At 42.0% G+C, this 27,196-nt stretch overlaps 1 protein-coding gene across 1 annotated transcript; it reads right to left on the bottom strand.

Annotated features, from left to right (window-relative positions):
* Nucleotides 1-9,940: 9,940 nt before the first annotated feature.
* Nucleotides 9,941-17,671, bottom strand: LOC124262563 (CD109 antigen-like). Its single transcript, XM_046697064.1, has 11 exons — nucleotides 17,545-17,671; nucleotides 17,175-17,252; nucleotides 16,094-16,287; nucleotides 14,547-14,572; nucleotides 12,655-12,814; nucleotides 12,060-12,130; nucleotides 11,456-11,584; nucleotides 10,985-11,024; nucleotides 10,676-10,762; nucleotides 10,281-10,392; nucleotides 9,941-9,955 (listed from the first exon to the last, which is right to left on the bottom strand). Exons 2-10 carry the CDS (start codon nucleotides 17,222-17,224, stop codon nucleotides 10,289-10,291), a joined length of 861 nt encoding a protein of 286 aa, XP_046553020.1. The 5' UTR covers nucleotides 17,225-17,252; nucleotides 17,545-17,671; the 3' UTR covers nucleotides 9,941-9,955; nucleotides 10,281-10,288.
* Between the last annotated feature and the right edge of the window lie 9,525 nt (nucleotides 17,672-27,196).

Below are 27,196 nucleotides of genomic sequence, written 5' to 3'. Positions count from 1 at the left end.
GGCCTTCAGACAATCAACGTATGGCCTGGGTTCAGACAAATACCAGCATCTGCTGCTTACTGCGATCTTGTACAATATACCCAGGGCCTTCAGACAATCAACGTATGGCCTGGGTTCAGACAAATACCAGCATCTGCTGCTTACTGCGATCTTGTACAATATACCCAGGCCTTCAGACAATCAACGTACTGCCTGGGTTCAGACAAATACCAGCATCTGCTGCTTACTGCGATCTTGTACAATATACCCAGGGCCTTCAGATAATCAACGTATGGCCTGGGTTCAGACAAATACCAGCATCTGCTGCATACTGCGATCTTGTACAATATACCCAGGGCCTTCAGACAATCAACGTGCAGCCTGGGTTCAGACAAATACCAGCATCTGCTGCTTACTGCGATCTTGTAAAATATACAGGACCTTCAGACAATCAACGTATGGCCTGGGTTCAGACAAATACCAGCATCTGCTGCTTACTGCGATCTTGTACAATATACCCAGGACCTTCAGACAATCAACGTATGGCCTGGGTTCAGACAAATACCAGCATCTGCTGCTTACCTGCGATCTTGTACAATATACCCAGGACCTTCAGACAATCAACGTATGGCCTGGGTTCAGACAAATACCAGCATCTGCTGCGCTGCGATCTTGTACAATATACCCAGGGCCTTCAGACAATCAACGTATGGCCTGGGTTCAGACAAATACCAGCATCTGCTGCTTACTGCGATCTTGTACAATATATCCCAGGCCTTCAGACAATCAACGTACTGCCTGGGTTCAGACAAATACCAGCATCTGCTGCATACTGCGATCTTGTACAATATACCCAGGGCCTTCAGACAATCAACGTACAGCCTGGGTTCAGACAAATACCAGCATCTGCTGCATACTGCGATCTTGTAAAATATACCCGGGACCTTCAGACAATCAACGTATGGCCTGGGTTCAGACAAATACCAGCATCTGCTGCTTACTGCGATCTTGTACAATATACCCAGGGCCTTAAGACAATCAACGTATGGCCTGGGTTCAGACAAATACCAGCATCTGCTGCATACTGCGATCTTGTACAATATACCCAGGACCTTCAGACAATCAACGTATGGCCTGGGTTCAGACAAATACCAGCATCTGCTGCTTTACTGCGATCTTGTACAATATACCCAGGACCTTCAGACAATCAACGTACTGCCTGGGTTCAGACAAATACCAGCATCTGCTGCATACTGCGATCTTGTACAATATACCCAGGACCTTCAGACAATCAACGTACTGCCTGGGTTCAGACAAATACCAGCATCTGCTGCATACTGCGATCTTGTACAATATACCCAGGACCTTCAGACAATCAACGTACTGCCTGGGTTCAGACAAATACCAGCATCTGCTGCATACTGCGATCTTGTACAATATACCCAGGACCTTCAGACAATCAACGTACTGCCTGGGTTCAGACAAATACCAGCATCTGCTGCATACTGCGATCTTGTACAATATACCCAGGACCTTCAGACAATCAACGTACTGCCTGGGTTCAGACAAATACCAGCATCTGCTGCATACTGCGATCTTGTACAATATACCCAGGACCTTCAGACAATCAACGTACTGCCTGGGTTCAGACAAATACCAGCATCTGCTGCATACTGCGATCTTGTACAATATACCCAGGACCTTCAGACAATCAACGTACTGCCTGGGTTCAGACAAATACCAGCATCTCTGCTGCTTACTGCGATCTTATACAATATACCCAGGACCTTCAGACAATCAACGTACTGCCTGGGTTCAGACAAATACCAGCATCTGCTGCATACTGCGATCTTGTACAATATACCCAGGACCTTCAGACAATCAACGTACTGCCTGGGTTCAGACAAATACCAGCATCTGCTGCATACTGCGATCTTGTACAATATACCCAGGACCTTCAGACAATCAACGTACTGCCTGGGTTCAGACAAATACCAGCATCTGCTGCATACTGCGATCTTGTACAATATACCCAGGACCTTCAGACAATCAACGTACTGCCTGGGTTCAGACAAATACCAGCATCTGCTGCATACTGCGATCTTGTACAATATACCAGGACCTTCAGACAATCAACGTACTGCCTAGGTTCAGACAAATACCAGCATCTGCTGCATACTGCGATCTTGTACAATATACCCAGGGCCTTCAGACAATCAGACAATCAACGTACTGCCTGGGTTCAGACAAATACCAGCATCTGCTGCATACTGCGATCTTGTACAATATACCCAGGACCTTCAGACAATCAACGTACTGCCTGGGTTCAGACAAAACACCAGCATCTGCTGCATACTGCGATCTTGTACAATATACCCAGGACCTTCAGACAATCAACGTACTGCCTGGGTTCAGACAAATACCAGCATCTGCTGCATACTGCGATCTTGTACAATATACCCAGGACCTTCAGACAATCAACGTACTGCCTGGGTTCAGACAAATACCAGCATCTGCTGCATGCTGCGATCTTGTACAATATACCCAGGGCCTTCAGACAATCAACGTACTGCCTGGGTTCAGACAAATACCAGCATCTGCTGCTTACTGCGATCTTGTACAATATACCGAGGACCTTCAGACAATCAACGTACTGCCTGGGTTCAGACAAATACCAGCATCTGCTGCATACTGCGATCTTGTACAATATACCCAGGGCCTTCAGACAATCAACGTACAGCCTGGGTTCAGACAAACACCAGCATCTGCTGCTTACTGCGATCTTGTAAAATATACCCGGGACCTTCAGACAATCAACGTACTGCCTGGGTTCAGACAAATACCAGCATCTGCTGCTTACTGCGATCTTGTACAATATACCCAGGGCCTTCAGACAATCAACGTATGGCCTGGGTTCAGACAAATACCAGCATCTGCTGCATACTGCGATCTTGTACAATATACCCAGGACCTTCAGACAATCAACGTATGGCCTGGGTTCAGACAAACACCAGCATCTGCTGCTTACTGCGATCTTGTACAATATACCCGAGGACCTTCAGACAATCAACGTACTGCCTGGGTTCAGACAAATACCAGCATCTGCTGCTTACTGCGATCTTGTACAATATACCCAGGACCTTCAGACAATCAACGTACTGCCTGGGTTCAGACAAATACCAGCATCTGCTGCATACTGCGATCTTGTACAATATACCCAGGGCCTTCAGACAATCAACGTACTGCCTGGGTTCAGACAAATACCAGCATCTGCTGCATACTGCGATCTTGTACAATATACCCAGGCCTTCAGACAATCAACGTACTGCCTGGGTTCAGACAAATACCAGCATCTGCTGCTTACTGCGATCTTGTACAATATACCCAGGGCCTTCAGACAATCAACGTACTGCCTGGGTTCAGACAAATACCAGCATCTGCTGCTTACTGCGATCTTGTACAATATACCCAGGACCTTCAGACAATCAACGTACTGCCTGGGTTCAGACAAATACCAGCATCTGCTGCTTACTGCGATCTTGTACAATATACCCAGGACCTTCAGACAATCAACGTACTGCCTGGGTTCAGACAAATACCAGCATCTGCTGCTTACTGCGATCTTGTACAATATACCCAGGGCCTTCAGACAATCAACGTACTGCCTGGGTTCAGACAAATACCAGCATCTGCTGCATACTGCGATCTTGTACAATATACCCAGGGCCTTCAGACAATCAACGTACTGCCTGGGTTCAGACAAATACCAGCATCTGCTGCATACTGCGATCTTGTACAATATACCCAGGACCTTCAGACAATCAACGTACTGCCTGGGTTCAGACAAATACCAGCATCTGCTGCATACTGCGATCTTGTACAATATACCCAGGACCTTCAGACAATCAACGTATGGCCTGGGTTCAGACAAATACCAGCATCTGCTGCTTACTGCGATCTTGTACAATATACCCAGGACCTTCAGACAATCAACGTATGGCCTGGGTTCAGACAAATACCAGCATCTGCTGCTTACTGCGATCTTGTACAATATACCCAGGGCCTTCAGACAATCAACGTACTGCCTGGGTTCAGACAAATACCAGCATCTGCTGCATACTGCGATCTTGTACAATATACCCAGGACCTTCAGACAATCAACGTACTGCCTGGGTTCAGACAAATACCAGCATCTGCTGCATACTGCGATCTTGTACAATATACCCAGGGCCTTCAGACAATCAACGTACTGCCTGGGTTCAGACAAATACCAGCATCTGCTGCTTACTGCGATCTTGTACAATATACCCAGGGCCTTCAGACAATCAACGTACTGCCTGGGTTCAGACAAATACCAGCATCTGCTGCATACTGCGATCTTGTACAATATACCCAGGGCCTTCAGACAATCAACGTACTGCCTGGGTTCAGACAAATACCAGCATCTGCTGCTTACTGCGATCTTGTACAATATACCCAGGACCTTCAGACAATCAACGTACTGCCTGGGTTCAGACAAATACCAGCATCTGCTGCTTACTGCGATCTTGTACAATATACCCAGGGCCTTCAGACAATCAACGTATGGCCTGGGTTCAGACAAATACCAGCATCTGCTGCTTACTGCGATCTTGTACAATATACCCAGGACCTTCAGACAATCAACGTATGGCCTGGGTTCAGACAAATACCAGCATCTGCTGCTTACTGCGATCTTGTACAATATACCCAGGGCCTTCAGACAATCAACGTACTGCCTGGGTTCAGACAAATACCAGCATCTGCTGCTTACTGCGATCTTGTACAATATACCCAGGGCCTTCAGACAATCAACGTACTGCCTGGGTTCAGACAAATACCAGCATCTGCTGCATACTGCGATCTTGTACAATATACCCAGGGCCTTCAGACAATCAACGTACTGCCTGGGTTCAGACAAATACCAGCATCTGCTGCTTACTGCGATCTTGTACAATATACCCAGGACCTTCAGACAATCAACGTACTGCCTGGGTTCAGACAAATACCAGCATCTGCTGCTTACTGCGATCTTGTACAATATACCCAGGGCCTTCAGACAATCAACGTACTGCCTGGGTTCAGACAAATACCAGCATCTGCTGCATACTGCGATCTTGTACAATATACCCAGGGCCTTCAGACAATCAACGTACTGCCTGGGTTCAGACAAATACCAGCATCTGCTGCTTACTGCGATCTTGTACAATATACCCAGGGCCTTCAGACAATCAACGTACTGCCTGGGTTCAGACAAATACCAGCATCTGCTGCTTACTGCGATCTTGTACAATATACCCAGGACCTTCAGACAATCAACGTACTGCCTGGGTTCAGACAAATACCAGCATCTGCTGCATACTGCGATCTTGTACAATATACCCAGGGCCTTCAGACAATCAACGTACTGCCTGGGTTCAGACAAATACCAGCATCTGCTGCTTACTGCGATCTTGTACAATATACCCAGGACCTTCAGACAATCAACGTACTGCCTGGGTTCAGACAAATACCAGCATCTGCTGCTTACTGCGATCTTGTACAATATACCCAGGGCCTTCAGACAATCAACGTACTGCCTGGGTTCAGACAAATACCAGCATCTGCTGCATACTGCGATCTTGTACAATATACCCAGGACCTTCAGACAATCAACGTACTGGCCTGGGTTCAGACAAATACCAGCATCTGCTGCTTACTGCGATCTTGTACAATATACCCAGGGCCTTCAGACAATCAACGTACTGCCTGGGTTCAGACAAATACCAGCATCTGCTGCTTACTGCGATCTTGTACAATATACCCAGGGCCTTCAGACAATCAACGTACTGCCTGGGTTCAGACAAATACCAGCATCTGCTGCATACTGCGATCTTGTACAATATACCCAGGGCCTTCAGACAATCAACGTACTGCCTGGGTTCAGACAAATACCAGCATCTGCTGCTTACTGCGATCTTGTACAATATACCCAGGACCTTCAGACAATCAACGTATGGCCTGGGTTCAGACAAATACCAGCATCTGCTGCTTACTGCGATCTTGTACAATATACCCAGGGCCTTCAGACAATCAACGTACTGCCTGGGTTCAGACAAATACCAGCATCTGCTGCATACTGCGATCTTGTACAATATACCCAGGACCTTCAGACAATCAACGTATGGCCTGGGTTCAGACAAATACCAGCATCTGCTGCTTACTGCGATCTTGTACAATATACCCAGGGCCTTCAGACAATCAACGTACTGCCTGGGTTCAGACAAATACCAGCATCTGCTGCTTACTGCGATCTTGTACAATATACCCAGGACCTTCAGACAATCAACGTACTGCCTGGGTTCAGACAAATACCAGCATCTGCTGCATACTGCGATCTTGTACAATATACCCAGGACCTTCAGACAATCAACGTACTGCCTGGGTTCAGACAAATACCAGCATCTGCTGCATACTGCGATCTTGTACAATATACCCAGGGCCTTCAGACAATCAACGTACTGCCTGGGTTCAGACAAATACCAGCATCTGCTGCTTACTGCGATCTTGTACAATATACCCAGGGCCTTCAGACAATCAACGTACTGCCTGGGTTCAGACAAATACCAGCATCTGCTGCTTACTGCGATCTTGTACAATATACCCAGGACCTTCAGACAATCAACGTACTGCCTGGGTTCAGACAAATACCAGCATCTGCTGCTTACTGCGATCTTGTACAATATACCCAGGACCTTCAGACAATCAACGTACTGCCTGGGTTCAGACAAATACCAGCATCTGCTGCATACTGCGATCTTGTACAATATACCCAGGGCCTTCAGACAATCAACGTACTGCCTGGGTTCAGACAAATACCAGCATCTGCTGCTTACTGCGATCTTGTACAATATACCCAGGACCTTCAGACAATCAACGTACTGCCTGGGTTCAGACAAATACCAGCATCTGCTGCATACTGCGATCTTGTACAATATACCCAGGACCTTCAGACAATCAACGTATGGCCTGGGTTCAGACAAATACCAGCATCTGCTGCATACTGCGATCTTGTACAATATACCCAGGACCTTCAGACAATCAACGTATGGCCTGGGTTCAGACAAATACCAGCATCTGCTGCTTACTGCGATCTTGTACAATATACCCAGGACCTTCAGACAATCAACGTACTGCCTGGGTTCAGACAAATACCAGCATCTGCTGCTTACTGCGATCTTGTACAATATACCCAGGACCTTCAGACAATCAACGTACTGCCTGGGTTCAGACAAATACCAGCATCTGCTGCATACTGCGATCTTGTACAATATACCCAGGGCCTTCAGACAATCAACGTACTGCCTGGGTTCAGACAAACACCAGCATCTGCTGCATACTGCGATCTTGTACAATATACCCAGGACCTTCAGACAATCAACGTATGGCCTGGGTTCAGACAAACACCAGCATCTGCTGCTTACTGCGATCTTGTACAATATACCCAGGACCTTCAGACAATCAACGTACTGGCCTGGGTTCAGACAAACACCAGCATCTGCTGCATACTGCGATCTTGTACAATATACCCAGGACCTTCAGACAATCAACGTACTGCCTGGGTTCAGACAAATACCAGCATCTGCTGCATTACTGCGATCTTGTACAATATACCCAGGACCTTCAGACAATCAACGTACTGCCTGGGTTCAGACAAACACCAGCATCTGCTGCTTACTGCGATCTTGTACAATATACCCAGGACCTTCAGACAATCAACGTACTGCCTGGGTTCAGACAAACACCAGCATCTGCTGCTTACTGCGATCTTGTACAATATACCCAGGACCTTCAGACAATCAACGTACTGCCTGGGTTCAGACAAATACCAAGTGTACATTTCTTTCACAAAACGTCATCTCTTTGTGTGATTGTAGACAGTGTCAGCGCCAAAACGCGGCAACTCTTGAATTTTTCCTTCTTTCCTAGCGTTTGTAGAAATATTCGCCAAAACGTCACCAAAAAGCATGCAAAGCCAAAATACACGCGCAAACGGAAAAGCCTGCAGTAGCATTCACTATAAAAAGGCAAACGTTGTGCCTCCTAAGTTTGTCATTCTGTGTTTGCTTGGGAAAAGAGAAAAATCATCAGCCACGACTGAGTGCAGCGAATTGAAACATCGCCATAGGCCACCTTGAAGCTGGGGAGCCGCAGCTTGCAGCTGGACCGACATTTCAACGTTCATCAGAGCACCATTCTCGCCTTTAGGATCGTTTCCCGCAAACCAACTCTGAACAAAATCGCCCGAGAAGCGCTGTCCAAGAGTTACCGCCCAAGCCTAGGACGACTACATCCGAGTTGCTCACTTGCCTCATCGTTTTCCACAGCCGTGGATACTGCACAAGGCATCCCTGAACAATTTCCGATCAAACTGTCCGATCAATCCGATCGATTGCGTGAAGTGGTTCGATCAATTAAGAAGGCCAGTTGTCGCTCCTGTTTTCAGAGACTTCCATCGGCGCAATCACTCTGGAAAGTCCGGAAACTGGAACCTTAGAAACTTGAGGCGAGTCTATTTGCAGTGATGAATAACGATTTCTTTTCACCGGCGAGATGGAAGGCAAAAGATCAAAGATCTGATGTAGTGGTGGTTCAGGGCAATTTGACAGCAAATCGGTACATCAACGAAGTCCTTGCACGTCACATGCTTCTGATTATGGACCGACAGAGGGAGCTGGGCCCAGCATGACAACGATACTTCACACACGGCACGCGTCACGCATTACGCATCAATTCTAAAAATCAGTGTCTTGCCATGGCCTTCCTGATCACCAGATCTAAAACCCGATAGAGCACCTGTGGGATGAACTCGATGGACGTAGCCAACTTCGAAACACGAATCAGACACTTCCACAACTGGCCATTGCATTGCAGGGAGAGTGGGGGAAGAATTCCGCGAGAGCGATCAGTCGATCTGTGCCGCGCAGTAATTGCTGCCAATGGTGGCCATACAAAGTAATTGCTTTCTTACACCATCTTGTGGACTCAAGTAAACAGAAACACACCAATAAAGGCTACTGGAAGTGTTGGCGACTCTTTGCCTATAGACGTGTGAATTTTCACCTATGTACCATTGAAATTACATGAAATAATTGCTCTTAAAGTAAAGCAAAACGCCAATTTTATGCCTTTGTTTGTTTTTTGGTTTGGCGTGATTGTGTTTCTTTCTTTGAAGGGTGTACAAAGATCTCCGTAAAAAGACAAAAGAGATGCCTTCAACTTCTCCAAAAGTGACTTTTCCTCTATTGTGGACAATATACACCCAGACGTTCCAGTCAAGTTTTGGGTGTCCACACATCTGAACTGTGAGATCCACTGGAACGTCTTCTTCAAAGAGCGTCTAAAGTTCTTTTTTACACAGTTGGCACTGCGACAAAAAACTGGTGTTAGATGCAATCCCCTGGTTTTTCTTGTAACAAGGTGAACAGCATGTCTTTGTGTCTGGCGCCTTTGGGGCAGCATTTGTACACATTTTTGCGAACCCCTTTCATATTGATTCATCAAGACATAATCGTAATGGTATAGTGAACTGTGGTTTTAGTTTAAACTTTTATGTGTGGAAATAATAATTGATCAGTTTCATTTATCTTACTTTAATTTACATCGCTTATTGAACCAAAACACATGAACCAAACACAAAGCAAGACTTCAAAGGTTATACTGTGAACAGAGTTATTTTCAGAGACAATTTACCGTGCCAGTGTAGTCGAGGCCAGGCTTGAAGTTGTGATCACTGTAGTCGAGGTAGGTTAACTTGACTGCGTTGGTGTAGAAAGTCACAGTCGAGGAACCACTTAGTTTCTTGCCCGTCAGCGTTTCTGTGACAGTGGCTTGTATTTCCAGTTTCCGACCATTGAGGTAAGATTCGAGGTGCTGAACCTCCACCATTGGAATCGTGAACTTCACTTTCTCCATCAAGCTGTGTAAATAATTAAATTAATATAATCACTTAATACGGATGTGTATTCTATGACATGTCGGCAGACAAAGGCGGAAAGAATGCTTTCTTTACCACATGGTTCCAGAGAGATGATTATGCAGTCTCCCTCACAACTGTGTGTTTCATATTCTGAAGAAATTTAAAGATATCATGTTTTTGTTTTCAGTGATAGCTTTGTTACGTATGTAAAGCCATGGATGAAAAATGACCATCTTCCATAATTATCACAGCAACACACTTTCTTCCTTAATTGAGACAAACAAAATTTATAGTATTTGTTGGAAAAGAAGGTGCATCTACATACTGGGAAAGTCATGAGGATCTTCGGTTGCTCAGAGGAACAAGATCCAGAATAATCTCCAGGTATCGTAGCGTGAATCTCTGCGACACCAGATACTCCCTCGCCAAATGTATACCTTAATAATGCCAAAAGAGACATGCTTTTCCTGAGGTTGAAAATACGTTTTGATTCTTGGATTTTCAAAGTGCTTTTGCAGATGAGCATACACGTATTTTTAACGGACAGGATACGCTCATCTCGAACACCTGGTATCATCATTTTTCATAGTGATTCATAAACACACGTTTATGCTTGGGTGTGAGTCACACTATGAACTCGGTTTTATTAGATGTTCCTGCGGTTTTGGAAATGTTTCTGAGTGTCTTACTTTGAAAGAAATAGTGTTTAAATTCACATACTTTGCAAAAACTTTGCCCTTAATGTGTCTCGATCTGTTACCAGAGCAAAACTGGGAACATCCACTGTAACCTCAAAGCGTGGAAGATCTTGGAAAGAAAGAATGTAATGTAAATATACATTTGTGAACAAAGATAGTATACCTGACAGTGTCACTAAGCAGGCTGTTGTTTAGGGGAACGTCATCATTGCTAATATTAGGAACATCATCTCCAACCCAGCATAACCCCAAGATACTTGATTTTCTAATTACCAAGCCTTATAGGATACAAAATCCAAGTTATTTAGCTTTTGATCAAAATCACACTCACTATAGTTGGATACCTCGAATTTCTTCTCTTCCATCTGGCTCTGTTAAGGTGAAGTTCGATTAACAGTAAGTTTTCAAGTTTTTACAGACATGTTAAACATGGCCTAACAGATGAAGTGGTATGATGTTGATGGAAAATGTTAACAGATGTTTACCTTAGGCAAGTAAAGATACACTGTCTTCATAAAGAGAGTATTAACATCATATGATTTTAATTACATTTCTGAAATGTGTAGATGAGAGACAATTTATTCATATTAATTCATATAAGTACACAGGTATAACTTCAATGATTACACCCACACATTGCAAATGACATGCAAATGACAGAAGCAATGTGAAGGATCACTGGCTTGATGAGACAGCAGCAAAAGCATGTGTATATATGTTTATAAAATGTTAACTTTTAAAACTTGGTCGAAGCAAGTTTTCTAAAGTTAAAAAAAACATTGAAGCCGTGTCCTATAGTTACGTTGGGTATTGTGACCCTGATCTTCCAATCTCCGAGGATGGGCATGGCGCTGAGTTTGAAGGACTTTGTGACGACACCAGTAGGATCTTTCACATCCTTCTGCAGCATCAGTTTGTTGTTGTTGGGATCCTGCATTGACAGCATACATGTCGTGCCACATACATAAAACTTAATTATAGTGCATTGTGACCAAGAAATATATCCAAGTTTAATTGGGGTTATGCATGTATTATTTCACAAATCAAAATTAGAATCCTTGAAAATAGTACATCGGCTATTCAGCTGAATAACACTTTGACAAAAACTAATTCCAATTACATTGAATGTGCATTTGCTTCCCTTTATACTTTGAGCACAAGTACCGTACAAGCAACCTATCATGGTCAAAATCAACCTAAAATGATTTTGAATTGGAAACAATTGTGCATTGTGTCTTCGCTCATCAGAACGGGCCATGACCAATTCAACTGACCATTCTATGATTGATATCTAATGTGGTTTATTTGTTTCCTTAAATATATAGCATCCATACCACCACAATACACCCCATAGTTAATGCAAATGAAAATCTATGACTTTAGGATGGGGCAGGATGAACACTCACAAAGATCTCGATTGTCATGTTTCCAGTGTAGGAAAGAAGGTCAGAGTACACAGCAAATGCACGGATGTTGACTGCAAATAGAGGCGGATGGTTAACAATCTTTGCAGAAATCGGGATAGACCGTAACATCGTATTCAAAGATCGTATCAAAATATCGAAAGTGTCATGAACATGATAATTCAGCGCAGGCCGAGACAGATATCCCGTATATGGTTACTGTCGAAGGAAGTAAAGCTAGTAAGCAGCAACATTTTGGTGTAGGGTCTAACAATATTACCACGAAGGAGAATTAGAACCACCACCATGAAAATAGGGTGAAGGAGATAAAGAAAATATGACAGGCGAAATTGTCCCAGCTGTCAGCTAGGTTACGCAGGTTACGCGCTGATCAATTTCAGTGATCACACAATCGTCCATTGTCATTTATTCACTTGAACATTTAAAACTGTTCTTCGAGTATTTAACCACTTGAACGGTTTGATCTTTTCTACGGGTAGTATAACTTTTCACATGAAAATTGACTTATTCACTGGTTAGTTAAACCATTTATCCCTCTCAAGCTTCAAAACAGGCAGACGAAGCGTGAACTACTTACCTGTGGATCCGGGCTTGTATATGGCTTTGTCAGTCTGGATAAAGGCTGACAGGTACTTGCTGTAGTACTTCAGGTTGTACATTCTTGTGTATTCCTCTCCAGAGCTAGTCTCTACCTGGACCTTCAGGAAGTAGTTGTCAGATTTCAGATCCTGGGGAGTCTGCGGTACAATAATTCGAGTTAGTGTCAGTTGTGGCTGGTGTAGAAACCGTAGTGAACTATTAAAGTAACTTGTGTAGTGGATACAATGCTGTTCTTAACAACAACGAAATGTAAATGCAACATCCCTCCAGTGCAGTGTTCAATGGCTTAAACATTCAGAAAGTTCGTTAAACATTCAATATCTCAAAAAGCAAGAACATGCGAAGGGTTAAACATAAGATAATGACATCATCTTTGTCACACAACCGTCCAAAATACAGTTATGTTTGAACTACTTATATTTGTATTCATTACTGATTATAAATAACAGCGGTCCTCGAGCGGACCCTTGAACGGACGCCAGTTACAACTTGTCCTTATTCTGAATCGTAACCTTTGAGTACTAACCTTTGTCGTTTATTTTCAAAATAACTTTGGAACAATAATAGTATAGTAGTTTACCCCATATATCGTAGGATTGGATCTTATGTATTATTATATAATAACTTTCTGCCAAATTTATTGAAAGCCATTCTGATGCTACATGATACTGGTCTCATATCCTTATCTGACACTTTTCGCAATAAAATCGTAGTAGTAGGTTAACTGCTTATCGATCAACGATCCGTATGTAGCAGCACAATTTCTCAGAAATGAATTATCCAAAATAACAGATTGGGCTAAAGAAATGCAACTTGATTTTAATCCTAGTAAAAGGATTTCAATCCAGGTTACACTTGTTTACGCAAATCCAGATCTAACAATTTAATTAATAAGGCTATTATTCCTGAAGTAACATTTTGGAATATCGAATTGAAAAGATCAGTCCGATGATAAATTTTCTCAGATGTCACTAGTATCGCCTCAGCAGAAGAACACTCGATGTAAGAAATATGCCATATTCATATTTTACGGTCTTTGCTTACTCTCGTCATATGTGGGATAATTGTACAAAAGAACAACTGCGCATGCGTGTAAAATATAAATGCATTTAGACCTATCTGTGTCCCACCCGTGTCACTAGTCACGATAAACTATATTTCGAAACAAATGTCATCTTGATAGAGAAAGGGGGATATCGTCAAGAGCTGAATATGTTTTATAAAATGATAAATAACATGACAAATGTTCATGGATCAAAGATGAAGATGAGGAATAGTGAGGCACGAAATGAAACAGATTAACCACAACTTTACTTGTAAATCCTTTGAGTTTGCCAACAATTGCATCCAACATGTTACGAATATGTTTAATACATCAGTTCGAAGTGTTTATTTCTTATGTGCATATTATTTAGACTATTTTAGTGTGTACAAACAATGTAGCTGGATGTTGACGCAGTGAAGACGTTATCATGAATTGTACCACTCGATAAAGTTAGGTTAATAAAAATGATGAACCCCTTTCTGCGTCTATAATCAAATCTCCGCTTCAAGCAGAGTCGATTGTGCGTTTCCGACCATACCATTAGCATGTGTTTATATCACTATCACTATCATAATAATAGTTACACCAGGGCTGCACGAAAAGGTTAGCGTATCCTGCCCACCAGTGTCATAAACATGTGGAAGAGCCCCCGACAGCAGTCGGTACGTATGCTACACATCATAATAGTGAATTGCATCGAACATTATTTTGTCACTGATTTGTCTAATTTTGAAATGTCTTTCACATGTCTATCATGAAACCTTTTGAAAGCTTTACTGTGGCCTTGAATGTAACCTTGATCAAACACCTCTTAGCCAATTTACCTTGACATTCACGATACCTGCATCTCCTGAAAGTACAAAAAGTAAATTTTTCATTACAATAACCTCTATAGCGGTGGGGTAGCGTAGTGGTAAAAGCGTTTGCCCCTCACGCCGAAGAAACGGGTTCGATTCCCATGTGGAAGCCCACTTCTGATGTTCCCCGCCGTGATATTGCTGGAATATTGATAAGGCGGCGTACCATACTCACAACAATAACCTCTACAGGCAGACCCACTGATTTTAATTCAATAAAATGTCAAATAACGTCTAAAATGCATTACAATAGGAAGCATCACTGAGACAATACATATCATACATATTACAAGCCCTTATAAACCATTTGCAACCGTTTCCGTGGTGTAGTGGTTAGAGCGTCCGCCGAGAGAGCGGAAGGTCGCGGGTTCAGTCCCCAGCCGCGTCATACCAAAAGACGTTAAAATATGGTACTTGTTGGTCCCTGCCTGGCGCTCGGCATTAGTGGGTACAACAAGGACTTGTCGGCTCGGAGTCAGTATAATGTGTCTGAGTGTGGTATTCATGCTTAACTGCGGCATGGTATCTCCGTGAACTAGCACTATAAGCGAAATATTCTTAAGTACGACGTTAAACCTCATTTCACCTCACCTCACCTCACCATAAACCATTTGAAACCGATAAACCATAATACCGAGATAAGACATGGGTCATTCTGAATAAAGTGTTTTACAGAAGGTAATCATTTTGAAGAATTACGGTATAATGTGTTCATGACAATGACGGCATTGCTGATGCCAATCCTTTTGTTCTAATATCATACTCCACTTATCTTTTAACAAATGTCAACACTATGACCTAAATGTCACTTCGCATGCAGCTAAAGCACAATATTATGTATGTATATGTATGTATGTATGTATGTATGTATGTATGTATGTATGTATGTATGTATGTGTGTGTGTGTGTGTGTGTGTGTCTGTCTGTCTGTCTGTCTGTCTGTCTGTCTGTCTGTATGTATGTATGTATGTATGTATGTATGTATGTATGTATGTATGTATGTATGTATGTATGTATGTATGTATGTATGTATGTATGTATGTATGTATGTATGTATGTATGTATGTATGTATGTATGTTTGTATGTTTGTGTGTGTATGTGTGTGTGTATGTGTGTGTGTGTGTGTGTGTATTCCACTGGGTGATAAATAAATTGTATTTCAATGTGTTATTCGTTCGAATTATTTTAAAGAAGAATCCGTGATTTTCATGAAGGATATAATTAATACTAAATGAAAGGTTTCTATTTGTGAAAAAAAGAAACATATGTAGTTATAATGTCAGGTTTTATCTTGTTGAAACCGTCGTGAGAAATGATTTGCATAAGTAGTGTCAAACTTGATAAATTACTGTATATAACAGCGAAAATAATTATGTGGCCTACCTCCGAGAACGAAGTTTGTGTTACTGGCAGTGTTCTCTGTCACGCGACGGTGATACTGTTGGCATATGGTTCAACGCGGCGTAAAACCCAACTCACTCACTCACTCACACTGACTCATGGTGTGGCCTACCTCCGAGGATTGTGTTTGTGTTATTGGCATGGTCGACGTAGATTTGTTCATAGTGTTCATAGGGGAAGTTGTTCCACTCTTGTGTCTGTACACGTGCTGTTACAGTCAGGTCCTGACTGGCGTTCAGGGAGTTGACCCCCAGACGCAGGGTTGTCGAGGGGCTGATGGTCTTAGGGGCAAGGATCAGAAAGGTGCTGCAAGATGCACAGAAACAGAAATTATATTCCAGTGTTATTCACTTAAATATGGATGCACGCAATGAGGTGTTTGATTAGAATACACCCAGACAAATCAGTGGCTGATAATATCAGCGTTGATCATCATCGGTGAATCACTCCGGAGAGCCAGACCAAACTGTTGGTTCGTTGGTTTGTTGTTTTAAACCGCTCTCAGCAATATTCCAGCTACATGACGGCGGTTTGTAAATAATCGAGTCTGGACCAGACAATCCAGTGATCAACAGCATGAGCAATGGATACGATGACATGTGCCTGACCACCTCTTAGTCGCCTCTCATAACAAGCATGGGTTACTGAAGATCAATTCTAACCCGGATGTTCACGGGTTAGAACGATCTGAGACCTGCACGATCACATCTCACATATATCTGCCTAAAGGCCATAGTGGCTATTAATGGAATTAGCACACTGATTATGCATTCACTAAGAGTATTTTTTCGAAAATTGAGCGATAGAAATCTTTGAAATTATATTCATCAAGTTAATATATATTATAAATAAGAAACAGGTAACACTGTCCTATTATAAAACTACAGAGTGTATGTGTTGATGCATCAGTTTGCAAAAGAATGATAATCTCTGATGAACAACAAACGTTGTGTTTACATATACTCATGCCAATAATGATTGTGACCCCCAGCCTATTTGGGGTGAAAACCATTATCGGCATGGACATACATTGGACTCATGAGCAATTAACGGGTGGGATCATCCTGCCGGAACGTCACTATATTACATTCCATGATTCTTGGTGTTATTCTTGCAACATAAACAGGTAAGTCCAAGAGTGCACATACGCTAACTTAGCACGTAAACCGGTATTGAGTCATCAAAACACGTACTTTTTAGCATTAACAATGCTGATTGATGCGAGAAGAAGTAGCTTCCACATGTCGAAGTTCCAAACACTGACCGGTTTTCTGGAACGTATGGAGAATCATCGTAACGAGTCATGCATTACTGTTGATATCCATTGAATTAACATAAACCAATGAGAACCAGGGTCGTACTTTTCCGTAACAAACCCAAGCCATGTTACATCAAAAAAGAAATATAACATGTTCTAAATAGTGTAATATAATCACAAACAAGTTTGAATGCAGAAATATCGACAACCAAAACTTCTATGTTTAAAAACCCAATGCAGAAAAGGTTTTAACAAAAATATGTATCGTTATAGTGATTCAGCATTCCCCGCTGTGCCAAGCATACCCAGTTGCAGTAGGACTTGGTCCTGTATATTTTCCACTTGTCCCTTATCTTCTTCGTTGAAGTTGTGTCTTGTGCAGTTGTGCAGCTGGCTTGACCCTGTGCTTGGAACTTGCGTCCAGTATTGGTGCTTGGCTTATATAGAACACCTCCTATCTTATCTGTCCGCCCTCATTACTGCACAGCCTACGATTGCAGACGGACACTCTCACGCCGAGGTTTGGAGACAACACCATGCCCGCCCACACATAACTAAGAGGGCACTGATAATCAGGATCATACCGACCACCTGTTTGGGAATATTGTGTTTGTATAATAGCGACAATTGGGTGAAAAATCATGAGTGTTCTGTGGAGTTTTTTTCGTCAAAACAATGGGAATACAGTCATCACAAAGTGGACAATATCCCTGGTAGATATATAGTTGTAAGAGGAATTTCTCTCTGAACAATCAGGTGGTATACGTACTGATTCAACATATTTGACTTTCAAATGTGCACTGCTTCATATAAACATATGGTTCAGTGACAGGTCTTAGTCGGTTCTTAGCAGTCATTTGTAGGTAGGGGTAATAGTAATCTGTTCTATTTCCTTCTTAAACAACACTAACCTTTTATGTGGTGTATGTGTGAAGATAGAAATAAAAGCATGCATATGTTCTCACACCAGGACCGTATATGTACATTAATCTTGTGAAGTAAATAGTAAAAATATATAGCTACTCTATTCAGAAAACATTTTGAGACTTATTGATGTCATTAAGTCGTTTCATAAACAAAACAATACGAAATTAGTTTAAGCCGCAAGAAGTTCCTTATATAAAACAGCATTGACTAGTTCCAGTTATACAGATTTCATACACAACATCTGGACATTGACTTCTGGCAAGTGCATGTTGATGTCAAAACATTTCCAGAATCTTGTGAAATATCAGCTAAAAGGAAAGTCCGTCGAACGATCCGATTCATCATAAACTTCACAATTGGTGATAACAGAAGGTGTTCGCTGAAAGGTGAGCTTATACTGCAGAATAGTAGAGTAGATGTCCCCTATCACAAATATAACCGAAGCGTATCTTATTATTACTCGTATCATAACCTAAACCCTTGCCCAACTATCGTATCACATCCGCCAGATGGAAGGACACTGCCACTTAAAATCAAAACATGGAATGACTATGTTTTTATTAAAAAAAACATGCCCGTTTCGGGAAAATGCAAGAGTACAAGAGACAGTAACGTGTATCCAATCACCTATTAACAGCGTCATATGCACTTCCGGTGTGACGACATCATTGGGGTCGTAACGAGTCTGCGCTAGTTACGCTCATGTTTCCTTTTTATTAACCGATCTAAGGATTACATTCTCATTTACCTTGAACTTGAACACATAACTGGTAAATCGGCCATCCACCTCAACCGAAAGCAGGTATAAGCAGATTGCCATGACCAGATTTTCTTCGCCGTAGCAGGTAATTCCAAGCTCCAACGATACGATTGATTTGGAAGATGTTTTGCATTTTAGCTCCTTGGAAATGTCAACATTAGAAAAAAGCAACAGCACACGTGGAATAAAGCACCTAAAATGAACCGTCTTAGCCACGGTGGCTCAGAGGGTTAGATCGAGCATGGTATTATTTTACTCTGTTTAAAAAAACACATTCAAGTTTGAAATTCAAATTCGGTAACATTGTACATGCAATCTGAGATAATAATACAAAAATGTAAATATCATCAATGCCGGAGAGTATGGTAATCATGACTACGCCTCCAATATATGGAGTCCGCCGATATGGACTCCAGAAGGGTGAACGATGTCATCCATGAATATCGAACGACTGACAAGGGGATGTTTATTATCAAAACGTGAACCAAAGGCGGGATCAAATACTTCCTGTTTATAATGCTGACTACTGTGTGTCCCAGGTACTGTAATGGGATGCTGTTTGCAATAAAACGCAACCCCACACCGACACCTTGCCACTACCAAAGGTTCAGATGTATGGATCATTTCCTGGCGGTACGCCTCGGTACGACGTCTCAGTTTGCGACAACGGTAGTTGGTTACTTGTAGAAGATAGCAACTCTCATCAGACCAAATAAACCCTTCGCCATGTCTCAGAGCCTGCACCAGGATTGACGTTCCTCCCTGTGTCTGTGAGGAAGGGACGTGAGATCGGACGACGTTCCCAAAGACAAGCTGCCCGCACCCTTCTTTACGTACTAGTGTTCACGTTAGCACCGATGTTGCGACAGGACATCCCTGCATTATGCATGCTAATCAGTTGGCATTGTGTATTTATTGAAAGTCTACATCTTGTGATGTCAAGAGAAGCAAATGTTTAATACTGTCGTCTTTTAAAACAGTTGTGATAAATTGTAGTGTACATACATACTAATTTATGCACACACACGCAAACAAACACAAACACACACACACACACACACACACACACAAACGCACATATATAATAGCGACAAGAGCATTTCTGGCAATATCCCTACTAAAATAATTTCACAGTGAGCTCCTAGCTTGATGTACGCAGCAGCAACGGAAGTATGACTATGCCCTTGCACCAAGCCAAGCAGATAAATATCCGTGCTATCAACCAACAAAGGTTACAAAGAACGAGTCGAATCTCAAGGTCATGTTTGTTATTAAGAGCAAAAGGTAAGTAGTTAGACCTGAACACAAGTGTGTTGAACACCGTTTTTATCGGTACTCCACTACAGTGGATTAACGCCGCACTCGCAGCTTTATGGCGGCGGTCTGAAAATAATCGAATCTGAACCAGACAGCATGAACATCGATCCATACAACTGAGATACGATATGTGTCAACCAGTCAGCAAGCCTGATCACCTAATCCCGTTAGTCGCCTTTTATGACATGCATGGGATGCTGAAGATCAATTGTAACCCGGATCTCCATGGCTCCACGGATCTGAAGCCGGCCTGACGGGTGAATGCTTTAACCACGAGGCTATCCACCCTCCCGTCTATACCAGAAGTAATATTCGAATTTAACTATGCCTTTAACTATCCACTCGTCACGCTGAAGACCCGGGTTCGATTTCCCACATGGGTACAATGTGTGAAGCCCATTTCTGGTGTCAACCGCCCTGATGTTGCTAAAACTAAACTCACTCACTCACCTACTATTTCAGAGATGTTGCTGAATCAACATGTTTCTGGATCAGTTCGAGTTACTACTTGGATGCTGCATCTAACTATATACACTGGCGGCAAAAACAGGCAGGTCCACTGCCTGAGGACATTGCCATCAGGACGGACATTGTGTACACAATCAATCCTTGACTATAGATTGTTTAGATTTGTTTTTGGTTTGGCTGTTATTTAACGGTCTGTAAGTAACCGAGTCTAGACTCGAAAATTCAGCGAGTGAGTTTAGTTTTACGCCGCACTCAGCTATATTCCAGCTATATGGCGCCGATCTGTAAAAAATCGAGTCTGGACCAGACAATCCAGTGATCAACAACATGAGCATCGATCTGTGCAATTGGGAACTGATGACATGTGTCGACAAAGCCAGTGAGCCTGACCACCCGATCCCGTTAGTCGCCTCTTACGACAAGCATGGGTTACTGAAGGCTCATTCTAACCCGGACCTTCGCGGGTCGAACTCCAAACAAACAAGGCACGACATAGTCAATTGACTTTTAACGACTGCAGATTTTCATAAGCATTTTGTATGCCATTTTTATCAATGTACTTGAATGATGTGCTGACATTGTTATAAATCAAATGATGAATTTGATCGTCTAGGTGGGATGTGCGTTTAAAACCCATTACATTAGATTCTTACGTTTAGATGAAATACCTTCCGCACCCCTATAATTCCCGCGGGAATGACACTAAAGCCTCGCACTTTGTCAACTCTCTTGAGTGGTTCAAGCTCTACAGCTTTGAAGGGTGCATCCAGGAGCGTAGATTAAAGGCTTCCACAGCTGCCTGCAACTGTTAGGCTGGATGGGAACCCCATAATGGTAAAATACTCTTTCTGGTCACCCCAATCCTTTACGTTTCTGAGAGACGCAACTATAATAACAATTATTACTTTAGAGTAGTAATGATACACGTAAACCGAGTTACCTCTTATCTTTAGCAGTACCACATCTTGTTAACAGATCAAATAAAAACATAACGGGCCCCTTTTCATATTCAACATAAGAATGATCCAGTGTTCGGTCACGACAATATCTTTGAAATACATACCATTTCCCTTGTCAGAATCATTTGTTCGGTTTCATAAGCATGCATTTAACGATTGCCAAACAGTGATGATACTTCGTGAAGATCCATGGGAGAATTGGTCTTCAGCAACCCATGATTGTCGTAAGGTGAGGTGAGGTGAAATTGGGTTTAACGTCGTGCTTGAGAATATTTCGCTCATATGACGACGTGCATGCGTGTGTACGTGTATGTGCGGCTACTTGTACTAGCCCAGCTGGTTTTATAGTGCTAGCCCACTGAGATACCATGCCACAGTGAAGCATGAATACCCCATTCAGACACATTATACTGACTCCGAACCTACCAGTCCTTGTTGTACCCATTTATGCCGAGCGCCAGGCAGGGACCAACAAGTACAATATTTTAACGTCTTTTGGTATGACACGGTCGAGGATTGAACCCGCGACCTTCCGCTCTCCGGGCGGAAATTCTAACCACTACACCACGGAGGCGGTCGATTGTCGTAAGACGTGATCGGGTGGTGTGGGCGGTTGACCTGGTTGACACAAGTCATCATATCCCGATGCTCATGCTGTTGATCACTGGATTGTCTGGCCCAGACGCATTATTAACATACCGCCTTCTTATGACTGTAACATGGCTGGGTGCGGCGTTAAACAACAAACCAGCCAGTCGTGATATTGCTGGAATATTGCTAAAAGCAGCGTAAAATTAAACTCATTCACTCATTTGATAATCATAATGTTTAAAACCGAATATGATAAACTAAAGAAGTTTCTTTCTCTCTTTCCAGACGAGGTCAATCTGTGGCATTGTTCCATAAAGGAAGTGGAAGCGTGTTACAGTCCAGCTTGTAGTAAGAACATTGGACTTATATTTATATCATATGTATGTATATGTAAGTATGTATGTATGTATGTATGTATGTATGTATGTATGTATGTATGTATGTATGTATGTATGTATGTATGTATGTATGTATGTATGTATGTATGTATGTATGTATGTATGTATGTGTGTATGTATGTATGTGTGTATGTGTGTGTGTATGTGTGTATGTATGTATGTATGTATGTATGTATGTATGTATGTATGTATGTATGTATGTATGTATGTATGTATGTATGTATGTATGTATGTATGTATGTATGTGTGTATGTATGTATGTATGTATGTGTATGTATGTATGTATGTATGTATGTATGTATGTATGTATGTATGTATGTATGTATGTATGTATGTATGTATGTATGTGTGTATGTGTGTATGTGTGTATGTATGTATGTATGTATGTGTATGTGTGTATGTGTGTATGTATGTATGTGTATGTATGTATGTGTATGTGTGTATGTATGTATGTATGTATGTATGTGTGTATGTGTGTATGTATGTATGTATGTATGTGTATGTATGTATGTATGTATGTATGTATGTATGTATGTATGTATGTATGTATGTATGTATGTATGTATGTATGTATGTATGTATGTATGTATGTATGTATGTATGTATGTATGTATGTATGTATGTATGTATGTGTGTATGTATGAGAAAATATACATTTAAAGGTTCCAGGTATATGTCATGTAAAAATACTCAAAACAATACACACTGCTAGCTGGCTAAACTTAGTCTGAAGTCATTTAAAATGGCTATACTAACAGGGATAAAAGAACATTTTGCACATTGAATTCTAAGTTTTGGCACTGTATATCTGAGGCCTGATGGCAGGAGGACATATCTCATGTTGAGGGCATGTGTTGGATCGGCTACCACTTTGCTAGCAAGGGAGAGAACTCTGTTGTGGTGGATGACGTCTTGCCTGGGTACAGGGGCTGCTGATATTCAGGATCTTGTTCAGCTTGTTCCTGTTTTTCACTTATAGAGAACCATACCAGACTTGTATGGAGAATGTCAGGACACTTTGTATGAAAAACCTGTAGTATGAGAGCATTATTCCTGTCTCCACTTGGAAAGATCTGAGCTTGCGCATAAGAAACAGTCTCTGTTGGGACTTATTATACAAGGCGTTGGTGTTGGCGTTTAGTTGAGCTTAGTGTCTAAGACAGTGCCTTGTACTCTGTGACGCTCTCAACTACCGTACCATTTATTGTCACGGGATGTAATGCCTCTTTCTTCATGCGAAAGTCTATTGCCATCTTTTTCGTTTTAGATACATTCAACTGTAGGTCTCTCACACCAGTCTGTAAAGTCTGGTTATTTCTGTTGGGTAGTAGTCCTCAGTATCAGTAATGAGAGCAACAAGAGAAGCGTCATCAGCAAATTTGACCAGTGAGCAATCGAGTTTCTGAGCAGTGCAGTCGTTCGTGTAGGTGGTGAATAACACTGGGAACGTCACACAACCCTGCGGGGCGCCAGTGTTTGTGGTTAAGATGGATGAGTGGACGTTATATGAGTGGGTACGATATGTATATAATCACAATACACATCAATCCTGGTCTAGCTGTTTTTCCGAGTCCATTCTTTCATGCAGAAATTTGCCAAAAGAACATCGGAACAAATGCATAACCTTTCGAAATAACGTAGCAGTCCCAATCTGTAAAACTGCAGTTGAAAAAAGGTATTATTACACAATTATTAACTTTACTATGTGAGATAGCTATAACACTGTTCAATAAGATGTTGTCTGTTATTGATCGGGAATCAGAGATGGCCAAGAAGGGGAGGAGTTGCTCATGCTTGCAGGAATGCCAACAAATATCCCACGACGTGCAGGTCTCCTTCATGCCATTCCAACAAAACCCCACATTCCTGATTGCCAAGCTTGCTGAGCTTGTTGATGTTCCATCCGTTGAGAGCCTGAGGTAAGTTGGGACAAGCTGTCTTTCTTAGATTTACGATGGCAGCATATGGCATGGGGTTCTACAAAGTGTGTAAATGTTAGAGAGCGGCCATTTGGCATTCAGGTAGTAGATGTTAAAATAGAAGAAGTACTTTGAAAGCAACCTGTTTGGAAGCAATGCTAGAACAATTCCTGTCTTCATTAGTATTATAATGCCCCTTATCTGCGAAAAATCGTATTAGTGCTACCTTACCATTAGGCTAATGGTACTGACAGACAAGAAGTCGATAGTATTGAACCAATGAAAATTGGATCCTGGCTGTAAAGACTAATTGAATGTTTATCTTTATTCACAAATATATTTTCTACTGTTTATCTGACTAGTCACTGGATTGTCTGGTGCAGACTCGATCATTTTTGACCCCCGCCATATAGCTGGAATATTACTGAGTGCGGCGTTAAACAACAACCAAACCAAAGCAAACTTTATCTGACTGTCAATTACGTCTGTTATTTTCTGCACTGATTGTGAGTTTTGTTAGCTCACCATTACTGGCTACTTTATCCTTTTGTTGACATCATCACTTAATCATTGTCAGAAACGATCACCTTGTCCTGGACATCGGCTTTTCCAGCATGGTGGTGGACAGGACGGAACATGTACCAACAATAACACGAAGTGATGTGTTTGGTTTGTACCATTACTTTCACACGTGTAGCACTATCCATTCGTGAGAAGAAATAAGTTAATACTCCAGTTACAATTCGAAAATCCATCCATGTGTATTTTTCATATTGTATACGAGAGTTAGACGATCCAGGATCTGGAGATTGAGAGATACCAGCCCCATCGTTTGTCAGCACCACACTCGTTGTCATGGATCCTCCCCAATGTGGAAGAAAAAGAAACAAGCTGAATTCTTAACCTGGAGTGTTAAATTCAATATTCCAACTATAGGATACATTTAGAATAGGGTTGTAATATGGGAATAGGTCTCCAACAGCCTCTTGTGAGTGATCATTAGAGGCGACTTAATATACCGGGTACGGTGCCGCCGATGGCTTATAATGTTATTCACATGTTTGTCGGAACCAGATGGTTTAGAGGACAACGTCATATATCTAGAATGTTGCTGAGTGCGGAAATTTACAGCAATACTAAAAGTCAAATGTAAATGATTAAATTTCTGTTTCCAGGCATCATGTGAACTAAGACGTCTCTTTGATATAATAATACCTGGAAGTTATATTTTATTTGATTATTGTTTATTCCGTGAGAATTTTGTTCAAAGGGCATTTTTTTCTCTCCCTGCAGCCATAGCTGGAGGTGAAATGGAACTGTTCCTTGGAGCCGGAATACTCACCGTTATCGAACTACTAGAACCAGTGACTGCATGTGTGTATGTCGGCTTCAGGTCGCTCTGGGCAAGGTATAAACCTCGGACCTCAGCCACACACAGTTCGTAGAACTGCTATTTTCTTTGGTGAAAATGGTACAAAGTGCTGAAACTGGTAGAGCAGCAATCATTTACCATTCAGATAAAACTGCATTTTCGTTGAGGGTATTCTAGTTTTGCAAAAACCTGAGCTGCTGTTGTTTAAAGCTCAATTTAGCAACACTGAACTAAAATCACTGTGAAATTGAATAACAGCGATAAGGTCAAGGAAAGCCACGAGGAACAATCCAGAGCAACCACATCCAAAGTTTAAACAGCACTGCCAACAACGCCCAAATCTGAATTCCATTTGGGTAAAATGTGATACTTCAATAGAATGAAGCTCCATTTTCACTACCATCCACATAGTTTAGTAGTTGGGCAATTGTGAAATTATCCCTGGGCGAAAACATAATATTCAACAAGATTTATGAGACATCCTCGTACAGGGTTGTATGGATGATGTCCCTACGTGCAATGCTAGGTCAAGAGTCGCACCTTCGGAGCTTCCTTTGATGAGCTTCGTCATGTTCCATGTATGTTATTTCCTGCACTGATTGTGCTTTTTGTTAGCTCACCATCACTGACTACTTTGTCCTTTTGTTGACATCATCACTTAATCGGGCGGTGGGGTAGCCTAGTGGTTAAAGCGTTGGCTCGTCACGCCGAAGACCCGGGTTCGATTCCCCACATGGGCACAATGAGTTAAGCCCATTTCTGGTGTCCCCCGCCGTGATGTTACTGGAATATTGCTAAAAGCGGCGTAAAACTAAACTCAGTCAGTCAGTCATCAACTAATCATTGTCAGAAACGATCATCTTGTCCTGGACAGGTGGTGGTGGACAGGACCAACAATAACACGGAGTGATGAGTTTGGTTTGTAAGCATTACCTACATAATGTAATATCCATTCATGAGAGGAAATAAGGGTATACATAGAGATGCAATTCGAAAATTCATCTATGTGTATTTTTCATATTATATACAAGAGAAAATGTGACAAAATATTTCTTCTTGAATGTCAAGTTATAACAAAAGTTATGAGACATCGTTGTACAGGGTTGTATGGATGATGTCCCTACGTGGAATGCTACGACGTCAAGAGTCGCACCTTCGGAGCTTCCTTTGATGAGCTTCGTTATGTTCCATGTATCTAAACGTTGGGGGTTATCATCAATAATAACTACTATCCACACTGTCTGCT

Source organism: Haliotis rubra, unplaced genomic scaffold (genome assembly GCF_003918875.1).
Source record: "Haliotis rubra isolate DU_JTF1 unplaced genomic scaffold, ASM391887v1 Scf845, whole genome shotgun sequence".
Lineage (NCBI taxonomy): Eukaryota > Metazoa > Mollusca > Gastropoda > Lepetellida > Haliotidae > Haliotis > Haliotis rubra.
Note: the sequence above shows the minus strand (reverse complement) of the source record. Positions and strands in the feature narration are given on the sequence as shown.